The sequence below is a fragment of the Nothoprocta perdicaria genome, unplaced genomic scaffold (genome assembly GCF_003342845.1).
Source record: "Nothoprocta perdicaria isolate Ctin4 unplaced genomic scaffold, notPer1 scaffold_2, whole genome shotgun sequence".
NCBI lineage: Eukaryota > Metazoa > Chordata > Aves > Tinamiformes > Tinamidae > Nothoprocta > Nothoprocta perdicaria.
Genome location: NW_020455204.1, coordinates 5,043,880 through 5,056,744, shown reverse-complemented (window position 1 = coordinate 5,056,744; position 12,865 = coordinate 5,043,880). Strand labels below are relative to the sequence as shown.

The following is a 12,865-nucleotide window of genomic DNA, read 5'->3' as shown; positions in this document are numbered from 1 at the left end:
ACTAAATTCCTATTAATATTAATGGGAATTGCCCAGCCATGTTGCCAGACACTACTCTGAAAATGTATTCCCAGCAGCAATTTATCAGGCTGCGTGAATCCTGATGCCCACATATAGCAGAATACGCACTACATACAATCCGAAATGCAGACTGGAACTGCAGACACTATATTGTCACCTTTAAATACACTTAACACAGCCAGATGTAGACAGAGCCTTACAAGTGACCTCCTGGAGCGTTTGGCACCAAAAAATAATGCAGAAATATTACCAGCGTTTAGTTGCAGGATACACAGAAAAAAAAATAGTCACCTAAAAGTGCCTTGTAGACTATGCCAATTAATTCCCAAATTCCACTAAAAGTGCGAGGCTTACATTCTTTGAAAACCAAGACAAATATAAACATCCCAAAGGAAAAGCCATCTTGGAAATTTTAGTCCTGGTACACAGACAGCCTATCCACATTTATATATCAAGCATTCAGGTGATGCTTTGAACAAGCAGGTAGGTACAAGATGACCTTATTTCTTATTTAAATTGCGATATGTTGATTTCTAGGGATGCGGTCCCTACCTAAGGATACTTTGCCTTGGGAATGYGGGATCTAATTTTAAGTAAGATCTTTGAGATGGATGCTGCAGGGTAAGTGATTTCTAACTGATAGATCAAGCAGATCTACAAAGAATGAACAGCTTGAATCAATATTGCATGTGCCTATGGATCTACAAAGCTGAAAACTGACCACATAAAAGGCATTAAGTAACTGATACAAGGAGAATCAGGTGTTCGGAGGGATTTAGTTGCTGAAGATGATATYTTAATAAAGCCCCACTGAGGATCATCACCTACTAGATAATGTTTAGCTGATCAAGTTTCCATACTAAGCAGATAACATGCAAGTTAGAAGAAAGGAATTCAGTCACCTTGTCTTGCCTGGTTGCAACCTGAGCTCCTTTCATCTGATGGAGTTAACTTTCACAGACTGGTGTTCTTTCTTGGGAGTGTATAAATTCTGATCACTTTATATTTACTAGAAAGTGATATCAAACCAAAACACYGAGTGTATTGAGTGTATTGTTTTTGTGGATTCTTTATAGAATTTCTCACAGTGATGGAGCTGCGAGTTATTTCTTTTGAGTCATAATAAAATTCACAACACCTCCCAAGCACTGTGGCCCTCCCCAGAGCCATAGGGCAACAACTAAGTGTTTTAGCAGGCAGAAATTAAAAATAAGTGAAAGGCATTCATTGAGAAACAGGCACATTGGTTGTACAGGTGTATTACTGCRGAGGGAACAAAGAGCAGTGCAACATATGCAAACCACACAGCTATAATTTATAAGGTGGCTTCACTTCCACAATATATTTGTATGTTATAAAATAAAGTCTTTGGAGTCTCCAAGAGTTCATTTTCTAGTATACAAGATCTGTGAACAACGAACATCGTGAGCAGAAACACTAAGAAGTGTTTTTGCAGGCAAAAGAAAAAGATATATCCTTAATAATCTGTGCAGCCACTTTGACAGAAGATGCTGTGACCCTTATGTGCAAATCTCCTCCGTTTCATCCAACATTCGCTCCAGAAGCCCCAGGGCTAAAAACCTAATGCCTTTCTCTTATCTATTTACTTCAACAGCTTATTTGGAGGATTCCTAAGTCTAGCACACTACTTCCTTGGCACTTGGAATATAATCTTAATCCTCCTCCTGATTGCTTTGTAAACATTTATACACCCCTCCTCTTCCATAATACCAGTAATCAGAAGAGCACACATTTTGGGGCTTGGAGTCACCTGCCTGCGTCGGCTAATCTTTCAGGATTTCTACATAGTTCCCAAAATCCTTCTTATTAAGCAATTTGCTTCTTAAAACTCAGTGTTGTGGCTSCCTTTTTTTTCTCCCCCCTTGAATGTGCCCCCTTTTGCCTTCTTTTGACCGTGACCAAGTGTTGAACACCCTGACCATGTACCCAGTGTACAACGAGCTCCRTCTTGTCTGGTAAAGCTCCTTTCTCCTTCCCAGCCTCCACTTTCTTGACCTCTGGCTACAGGACTCCCTTTTATTTCTAAATAAAGAAGCTTTTTGTAATCCCTTCCATTATACCCTACCACTCCACACAGGCTGAGGGCTTATCAGCTCATCACAGCAGAGAAAATATGCCAATTGTATATTGGCATATACAATTATATACAATATATGCAATTGTATATACCAATTACATATGCCAATGCAATTGGCATACACATTACAGATTTATAAAAGTCCCTACTGCAAAGGCCTTTTCCTCTCCATCCGTCACTCCCAGCACTGCATCTAAACCATCTCATTTAATACAAGCATCTGCAGAGGGTATTTTCCCCTCCGCGCTTCCCGTGCCCTTCTTTAACATTTACTGTTTGACATCAGTACTCTACACAATTTATCGTACCTGTCAAGGCTAATTTATTCATGGGATCTGGCAGTAATCAAAAAGACTGAGATCGATGTGCCAGCAAACCCTGACATTTATTCATATTTTAAAGTCCCATTTGACCTTGAACTGCAGCTAACTGGAACCCARCTTGCCAGCAGTTCCAGGAGGGCAGGGAGATTGGCCACTGTGGAACTAACAGCAAACTCACCCTGAAGAAAGGCCAAGYGAACACAGCAGGGAAGGGATAGGACATCCATTTGCCAGCGCAGGACATGCTGGGTCTTCCCCAACCAATCTCACAGGGCCACACTAGGGACATCATCAAGAAGCCAAGGAGAAGAGAGAAAATAGCRTCCATAACACATGCCAGCTTTGTACCCAGGAATAATCCCTATGGGCTTTGCATTCAGACCCACTGTTAGAGATAAAGGCAACAAAGTCCATTTGAGATAGTTTCAGCTCATAATTTCTCACTGAAAGCCCTCAAACAACCTTTATGCACATTTTTAACTACAGGAGAAACTGAGGCAGAAGGATAAAGTGGGGCCATGCTCATTTACYTGCTCCCCAAAAATGTTCTAGGAACCAAGGGGTACAGTGTGCTCAAAAGCTACTGAATTGCTTKTCTGCTGCTAGTAAGATATTTGCATAAATGATAGGCCATTAGAGATTCAGAGCAAAATCTAAGTGGCCTTTTAGGTACAAATATGCAGCTACGGTTAAACTGAGAAATACAAATGTCTCATTTTATTATATTTCAAGCATTTAAATATGTATTATGCAGTTGCATCTATCATAGAAATCATAGATGTATTTTTGAGGCTTCTCTGATTTTTCTTTGGCTGGTGTTCTCATGTTATAAAYTCTGTATGCCATATTAAAATGATCTTTTAAGCCAGATTTGCATTTTCTAAACCTAAAATACAAATAGAAATGACAGATATGACATTTTGCATTTATTTTTTATGTAGCTGACACCTTTCCCTTTTGCTGGAAAAAAAGTTACTCACGGAAAGCAATCAAGCATTCTGGCCAATACATTTGTGCACATCTCTGTGTCTAACACTGCCACACAATCTAGTTTGATGTTAATAGACAAGAAACAATGATGTAAGAGGATGCTAAGGTTGTTCTTCTGTATGGGTCTAGGGCAGTTGCATCACAAGGGCAAAGAAACTATGTATGAACTATTCTAGCTATACTAAACTTGCTATAATAAAGCCTTTCGGCCACCCCATTTCCCATTTTCTAGCAGGAAACATAAGATTTAAGATGGATATTTTGGGGACTGCTTGAAGGAGACTAAATATTTCATCCGGAATTGTTTTGTTCATCTGCTGCCTTCCATGAAGAAGTGAAATGAAAGTACRGAGCAAATGTGGCAAGCGGGGGTCATCAAGTCCCCAAATCAGCAGTCAGGGTGATCTAAAGGTACTTTATTGCACGTATCATATCCCAAAACATTGGGATCATAGGAAATGAGAAACCTTCACAGGATTGAGCAGTAATTCTTGTTTGGCAACTGACGGCTGGTGTAATTGTAAATGACAAACMAATGCTCCTACCACCAGTGCTGGAAGGGAGAGAACATAAAAGTGAGGGCAAGTCAGGAATTCCTGACTCCTCAAGAACACTCAGCTGTCAAACGCTCCCTCGTCAAGAGCTCAACTTTGGACACTAATGTTATCATTGCCCTGGTATTCGCTGCATCAAACATCCAGAAGTCTCAGTGAATGGCTCACCGGTGTCTAATGCCCTACTGCCCTCAACAGCTTTTGGCTACGACTTTTCTTCTAGGAGACTGCACACAACAGAAATAGTGCTGTAATTTTTTGGCACAGAGAAATTAACCCATCTTCAAAGCATAGGAACTGCACCAACATCCCTTCCTTCCTGCCATGCAGAGGTTACAGGTCTGCTTGATGCACTTCACTTACGTAGCACTATCATGAGGGTAATTTTCAGTCCGTTTGATGTTTCTTTAATGGACAGCATAAAATACAGTAAATAAATAAATGTTATCTCACAGGGGCAGAATCAAAGGAGAAAATAAACAGAAAACCCAATCTGCATTAAAACCCACCACTGCTTCCCGCAAACGCAGGTGACAGGGAGCTTGCCAGCAGAGAGAATTTATAGGTCTCTACTGAGCACCRTAAATAATGAGGACTTGAGATTTCCTACAAGGGTAACACCTCCTCCATGGGTGAAAATTTATACATGCCAACCCTTACAATCAGTTCTCCAGACCGGGCACAAGGATACCATAAATCCAAAGCCCACCTCTGAAGCAGGGGGAAGCCTTCCCAGCACAGCCAGGTCTGGAGAGGAGCCTTACGACAAAGCCCCCCACGCTGATGGCCTCCTGGTCTTCCCCATCCCAGAGCTTGCCTCAGCCAGAGACTTCCACAGAGCCACAATGCAACTTTCATCCAACTGCTCCAGGCCAATCTTCACCCAGCCAAGAAGCCTCAGGGCTTTGAATGGAGCCTGTTAACCCCCCAAAGCAATAAGAATCACCTGAGGAGTCAATCACAGTTAGAAACAGGGACCTCCTGCTCTGGAAACAGCTGACACACATTTCATTTTAGAAACTCAATCATCAGCAGCATTAACAGAGTCCTGCAGAGCATCTGGAGAGCTGGATGAGTCATTATTTTAAATAGAAGCCATGTAGCATCACAAAGTTCCTGACCAGGTGTAGATTGTCTCCAGGCTCTCTGTTCAATCTCAACATGAGGCAAGTGAAAGCTATTTAAACGCCAGCAAAAGCAGCACACACAACACCTCTGCACCGCTTGCAGTTTGCCACTGCAGAGGACGTGGCATGAGATTAAATCCGCCCGCGAAGGGGCTGAGAAGAAAGCAAGGAAGACTAAGGAAGCATTTTCCTTCCTCAGCTTTTTWGCTGAGACACTTCTGCAATTTCCAGCCTTGTGCTTTTCTAATGTTCTAGCACATGAAAGCGTCTGTAACATCAAGTGTTAGACTCTGTGGAGCATGATGTGATACTGAAGCCAAATGGGCAGATGCTCTCTTGCTGAGCTATTTCCAGTGCTACCACTTCAGAGAGGGTTTGTAACGGTATTTGTAAGCTCTGGTCCCACAGCTTGCTGGCAATTTCATGCTAGAACACTACTGCACTAGCTTCTGATGAAAACATTGTTTTCCAGTCAAGGTTACACTTATTTTCAATTTAAAAAAGATCCCAATCTGGTTCGAATAAACTGCAGGCAGGTAGAGAGATGGGTTCTTTCCCCAGAAACCAGACTGTGAATACCATTTAGAGCACAATTAAGAATACAGAAATGATATGTTTAGAGGGGGGGAAAAAAAACACCAGGGGAAAAGCTCTGTTTTCCAATGCCATTATGGCATATACTTGAAACCTGGCACTAGAAGCTGGCTGTCAGGCTGGAACTCTGTCTGCTGTTTTCATCTGATTTTCCTTGCTTTTCTTGTTTGCCGACCATGCTGGCTCTCTCCGGTTCACTGTGCTGAGAACACCGGTTACTAGGTGGATAAAGTGGCAAAATCAGAGCAACTGGAGATGCTAAGAGCTCCTCAAAATAGCTATTTGTGCTGTGTCTTTGGGACTGTTTCTAATGCCTGCAAGCACCTCTCCAGCTAGACCAGCACACTTTAGACTAGCAGAGAACTTGGCTCATCATATATGCATATCAACATAAAATAAAAGCCTATTCCAATACCTATTTTAAAGAGGGGAAGGAGCAYATTAATGTAATCCAGGTACCAAGAATTCAATCCTTTAATGATTTTCTTAGTGCTTGACTTTAAAACCTTAAAGTTCTTTCACCTTTGAAAATGTCTATAAAAATGCTAAATTAAACTAGAGACCGGCCACCTTTATTTATAGAGCTTATCTGGAGAACGAGACCCAGCAGATTTACCACACAGGTCTTTGCTACTTCTACAACTGTTAGTAGATTACAGCCTTTGTTAGGATTTTACTCTGGCTATTCAGAGTTCAGTGCAGAAACACTAAAATAGCATGCTGAAAATTGGCATTTATTGCACTTCCATGCAAATAGTCATGTGCATGCACTACATTTTTAGATTACTAAATTTTGCGAATTTTTCATAATTTCATTTAAGGGTTTATCCATTTAGGTGATTAAATGCCTTAACACTGAAAATCCTTCTTTTAAAATTTTACATTGAAATTGAGTTAATTTATACTAAAAATACAGCTTGGGAAAATTCAAAGTAAAAAGGAAGTAGTTCGGAATTACTGAAATTAGGCGTTTTGACTAATATTTTCGTTAAATTTACACTTTTTGTTTTACCACAATATGCCATAGAAAAGATAAAATTTTGAATAATGGCACTCCTACTTCCTTCTCAGCTTGAACACTAGGGGCTTGTCCTCATGAATTTTACAAGGTAAAAAGCTTTGTCCAGAATTTAGAATTAAAATTTGCCATATATAAACCTTGGGACTTTTTTATTATTGCATATCAGCCCAAAATCTATGTTTAAGCTGCTGACTGCTCAAAGTAATCTAAATTTCTTCAGCTGATGGTAATAAAAACAGGTCAAGAATTCACCACTCAACAATCCACGATTACAACAATCCACGATTAGCATTATCTGCTTAGAGAAAATACAGTTTGTTAGCTTTTAAAGAAGGCAAATTTGGGCCACAAAACGTAAATTTGTGAAGTATAATGATTTGCTTGTATATTAGGAAATCAGCCTGGCCACTGTTAGCATGTCACTACAACAGCAGAAAGGAACAACCTGAATTTTGTCCCATTTTCGAGCAATCTTTTCCAGTCTTGATACGGTGCATGTTCCCAGAGCCAGCAAACAAAGTTGGCCAAAGCTGCTGGTGACACATCTTCACAAGCTTAGGTCATGACTAACCATAAGCATTCAACCAGGCACTGCTTTAGAACTCAAGACAACAAGACCATCATTTGAGTTCACTGCAAAATTGATTTATTGCAGTGGTATCTGAAAATACCTCTAAATAATTTCTCTGGTSAGAACTTTATAAACACTGGGCTTCTTTAAGCTATGTAAGTCAGTAGATAGCACCCAAAAGTAATCATCAGCTAGTGTAGAACCATTCCTCTCAGATATAGCATGATGCTGTTAAATTGGCTTATAGTGATCACAATAAGAGAGAACAAGTTTTSCTTTCAGCTGTCATTTTGGCAACAAACATATTTCTTCTTCGGATTCTTAGTGGTTATCATTTGTACTACAGAATCCTTTACAATAAATGCTTCATCTCTTCCCACCTGCTATGACTGTAGCAGAGGACTTTGGAGTTCAGAAGCAGCAAAGACCAGCACGATCCAAGCAAAGCCTTGGGGTTCTCATTAAGGCACAGACATATCCAGTGTTTCACAGCAGAAGAAAGTACCATCCCCTTCCCTTATCTCTGCTCCTAGGTTGGCAAAAAGATAACTGAAGAGCAGACGAAATGAAAATCCATGTCTCTCCCGTTCAGTGGATGCACAAGGACACAAGGTGGCAGAGCAGTGAAGCAGCACCAAGTAACCAAGCCAGCCTGCCTGTGTTTATCAAGGGCATCTCACCCACACCGGAGTCAGCCATAATACAAGCTTGTAAATTCCTGGCAAAAATCAGCTTTCAGATCCTCACAGACGACTCCCTTCAGCACAGTGACTGGAGGTCTGCGAACACTGGTAGAATAGCTGCATTTCTCACAGAATTCAACCCTGTATTTATCCATCTCGCRGTGAAACTGTCATCTTTGAAAAATACAGTACCAGATGATATTATGGAAGGGTCCATCTATTTTCCCACTATTGCAGGCCTGCAATCGTGCCCATCTCCCTTTYATTTCCTAGAACTGACAGCCCTCTTCCTCAGCCAAGCCAGGACCTTTCTAGGCTGGCAAACAGACACTGGTCTCACTGCAAAGCTACTCCGTTAGGAGAATGTTGCAGCTCTAACCAACAATCAGTTTACAGAGGAAAGACAACATAAGTAAAAAAGAGAATGGCAGACCCCTAAATACCTTCAACAGATCTAGTAGCCCACGTCGGCTAGTGTGTTTATGCACTGTTTACTCAAAATAGGAAATCACTTAATTAATTACTCCCATTTATGTAATTTAGAAAAGGAAAAAGCCGCTACTGGAATACTCAAGATGATGATATTTTTAATAAACAATAGATTTAAAGGGGATTAGCTAGGTTATCAAAAAATACGCTCCCAAATCAGCTCATTAATTGCATGCCTTTCCCAATTCCACTTTATTAAAACAATTTAAATGAAGGTTCATTAGATGCAATRTAATCTAATTTAGACAATCCAAGCCTAATCCCTTTTCTTTTAGCAGTAGCATGATAGTTTGCAAAGAATGCTAGAGGTTTACTGCTATAGCTTTTTAGAACAGGGACCCTTTACAGCCAATATGTCACACCATTTTCCCCTGCTTTATTTCTTGCTCTTCATCATTCCTTGTTCATTCACGTATTCCTAACCTTTTCTGTCTTTCACTGCTCCACACAAATCAGGCATCAAATCATGGACACTGGTCTCCCTCCATGCAGATGCAAGGGACAGGTCAAACTCTCAGTTTCTCCTCATTGTAGGTCCAAGCTCACGCAGGTGCAAGACTTCACTATAATGCAAGACTGAGGACAGACTTCATAAGTTTAACTTCATAATTTTAACTTCATAATTTTTCCCATCAAACTTCCTGCCTTTGTCGCCTGGTTTGCTCTCAGCTGAGCTCCTACTTTGGACATGGGTCCCTGCATAGCTCACCACATTTCCTTTGGAAAGGATTGATTSTTTGCAACTCACTTTTAGATTCCAGAACTTAAAAAAAAAAAATAAAAAGAATGAAATTCACAGTCATTTTATAAATATCCCATAGGGAAGGGAGAAGATTCTTTTCTGCTTTCATAATGTTAATTTTTGACAGCTCTGAAGGACACATTGGGAGGGAACACATGGAGGACTTGCACATTAAGAGGTACATGCTGTGCATTACCACACTAGACTCAGGCTGAAAATGTAGATTAGCAGATCCACGCTATGGACAAACAATGCATTATAGGGCTTATTTTCAAATGAACTCATCCAACACTTTTTGAAAGCCCTTTTCAAACATTACAATAGGGTTAATGATACTTTTCTGAGGAGAAAAAAACAAACAAAACAGACAGCAATGATTAAGAGCTGGCATCTGGGTTCTTACAGACTTTAACAGGTCTCCATATCCCTGAAAAMCTGTCCTCGCTCACTTCAAATCCTGGTCTTTTCAAGCAAGAGCCATTTTATAATCCTATTAAAACCTTTGCCTGTGTTTACCAAGAGCCCTAATCATATTCAGCGAGTTCTTCTGGTCTAAGGAAGAGCGACAGCTTTCAGACTTCTTAGGAGGCTTATTCATCAGCTCCGCCAGACTTTTGCCGGAGCGTTCAATCTATTCTGGGAGCAGCCATGTGGAAAAAGTTTCAAACAGCTCAAAGCCCCACACAATGATAAAGGAAAGCTCGCACAATCCGGGTAATAGCCTGACCCTCTTAAGGAAAATTGGATGATTTGTGGTAGCAGTTTTTCTGTCTCCAGTGTGAATTCTGCACCTCCAAGTATAAGCAGCCTAGTTGTGCAGCCCCATTTAAAACTCTATCCCTCCTTGGACACTGGAATAAAAAAAAAAAAAAAAAAATTCCAAAGCTCTATATAAAAACAAAGGTCTGCCACAGTGTCCTTCTTCAGCCTACTGGTGTGAAGGAGTCTGTTGACACTTTAGAAAGAAGGGACAGATAAAGGATGGACTAATTTGATGTTCACTGTTTCAGCGTAAGCACAATATATGCTTTAATGAGCACTCCACATGCACCAGGGATGTGTTACTGTGATACAGGGAGCAAAGAGTAAGGGGAAAATAATTAAACAGTCAGCTTTATAATGAGGTAACTGTGTTCATGCACTACTAAGTGGCCTAATTTCCAAGTGCTAAACAATGGCAGGTTCCTTGGACAAACAGCACCTTGAAAATAAGTGCGAAGAGAGAGAGGTCACGCTAAGCTTTGTTCTGTTGGATCCCTGGCATCCTTCCTCAAAACTTCTGCTTGGCAGCTTCTCTAGTATCATTCTCATACGAGCTTTTGGGGCCAGCAGAACAGATAGCCCTTACTTCTTGTTCTTAGAGATGATCCTTAAGAGTTTCAAAATATCACAGCATTCATCACGTGTGGTGTGCAAAATATTACAACTGACAACAACTACCAGCCTGGCCTTAATTTTCCATTGCTGCTGCATCTACTGCATCCACAAGCACCCACAACACTGAGCAGCATGAGCACCATAAGCACCACGAGCAAATGAAGTCCTATTAGCATGGATCTGTTTACATCATTAAAACTAATGAAAAAGAAATTCCCTCTGCCTCATTAGTTCAAACACCGACAGAATGAACCATATGCATATTTCTGACCCTATTTCCATATTTATTAATTTCATCAGTTCTCTCAAAAGCAGCAGGACCAGGAATATTCATTTCCTGGGACTGTTAGTTCCAGAAAGCACTGTAGCATCAATCATGTCAGTGTAATAACCTATCAGTCAGAGAGCATTTCTGTTGGGCCACAGGCTCCCCATCTTCCTCTGCAAATGCACATTACACCAAGTCTCTTCTTTGTTACTCACCCTCATGCCCAGTTCAATATTTTCTCCTCCATAGACCTCCATGCCAGGATCAAGCAAGCCGATCTCACCAAAGTATTCTCGGTCCACCACAAATGAGCATCCAATCATGGCTGGTGTTCTACACGGAAAGAGCAGAAAAGAGAAGTGAAGGCATTTATTAGGTACCACAGATGGCTCAGAAAACAAAAGCTTGGTCAGAAATGAGGAGTTTCCACCCATTTCAGTGAGAACTCAGCAGACCAGTCTGCAAAATCAGGAAAACCATTTCAGGAAAATCATTTCAAAAAACCTCTTTTGGAGGTGACCTAGGAGAATGGGCTGTGTTCCCTCTTCCACTGAATGGGAGGCAATTCTGGACCATCTGGCTACAACATAATTTTTAACAGTGCTACTGTAAAAAGACTCCAGGAAGCTTTTGGTGTTTGCCAGTTTCCTATTTTCTACTAGAACAGAGAATGTTCCACCTATAACCCAAATATATATATATACAGCTGAAAACAATAGTGTATAGAAAGAAAGATGATGGTAAATCTCTAAACGATATTTTTAAAAGGCTGCTTTGTAAAGGACATGTGTTATATTATCACTAYGGATTCTCTTTTACCCAGGTTACTAATATGTTTGCTCAGTTTATACAGAAAGCATTCACTTGGCATTCACCAGAGCCATCCAAGAAACACACTCACGAGGCAGTTTCACACACACAGGAAAACTGCCCCAGTTGGGAAAGGGGGAGCTCACTGGTGGCAGCAGGTGGCTGCTGCAATGGTGTTATCATATCAGGTCCTTTTACTCATCAGGAGTTCACCATCTCCATGGCAGGAGGTTAAAAAGGCTTCAAACAAATGGCCAAGTATATGGTTAGATAAAACAATTCTTTGCTTCTGGGCCTAATGCATATCCCAACACTGCAGCACACAGTGCGACCTGTGACAGGACCTATTTGGTACTCTTGAACAGGTTCATTAGCTGAAGCACTGCTATTACTTATCTATAATGGACTCTTCTGTAGCATTCACATTATCGGTACTGCTTCAGCATCTCTTCCTTCCACTTTTTCTCCACGTGAAAGCCATTGCAGCCTCTCAGATCATTACAAGAATATGCTGCTCTGCACTCATGTTTTCTCTGCATAATTGAAAAAGGCAGCTGTGGATAGAAACACATTTGATGGGCACCGTTTCTGACAAAGAACCTGAAATAGCTTGATTACCTCTCACACTGCACCCTACAGAGGGAGATGCATTCCGTGGGCCATGAGCTGGGAAGGGTTAGACTCAATGATGTTTTCAAAGGTATGGATTTCGTTTTCACAAATAACGTTGGGCTGCAGTGAGGGGCTCTCATCTGGCCTYTGGCCCCTATTGATTCAAAAGGGTCGGAGGAAACCAAGGCCAGAAACCCCAAACCCCACACTAAGAGCCATAATCGCATCACCACCAGCCTCAGTACTTGGACTTCTCTCATTCCTCATGAATTCCTCCTTTCTTAAGTGCAAGAAATGCCAGCACTTCTCTGTTTAGCACTGCGAATTGTGAAGACTTCGCTGAATCACTCTGTCATGAGAAGTGATCTGAGCACTCTGTAGAAATCCTGCATGATCCAGGCACTCCTGGTTTTTGTAGGGATGCAAATACTTCACCACATGCTACCAGTGCTTACACCAATATTTTGCAGAGATGGAYGACAATTATAAATCCAAACTATTTGCTAAAAACGTGTCTTTGTGTATATAGTTTCTATAGCCGTGCCTGAAGACAGACTTGTCTAAAGAGGCTGAGAACTCTCTTGC

General features: G+C 41.0%; 1 protein-coding gene across 2 annotated transcripts in view; it reads right to left on the bottom strand.

Moving 5' to 3' along the window:
- GALNT9 (polypeptide N-acetylgalactosaminyltransferase 9) overlaps nucleotides 1-12,865 on the bottom strand; it is a 111,613-nt gene that overhangs the window by 41,212 nt on the left and 57,536 nt on the right. The window contains exon 6 of one of the 2 annotated variants that reach the window (XM_026037618.1): nucleotides 11,074-11,191. In XM_026037618.1, the coding sequence (XP_025893403.1) occupies nucleotides 11,074-11,191 (118 nt within the window). Of the gene's footprint in view, nucleotides 1-4,695; nucleotides 4,719-11,073; nucleotides 11,192-12,865 lie in introns of those variants that run through there. The other variant, XM_026037619.1, reaches the window with a different exon arrangement.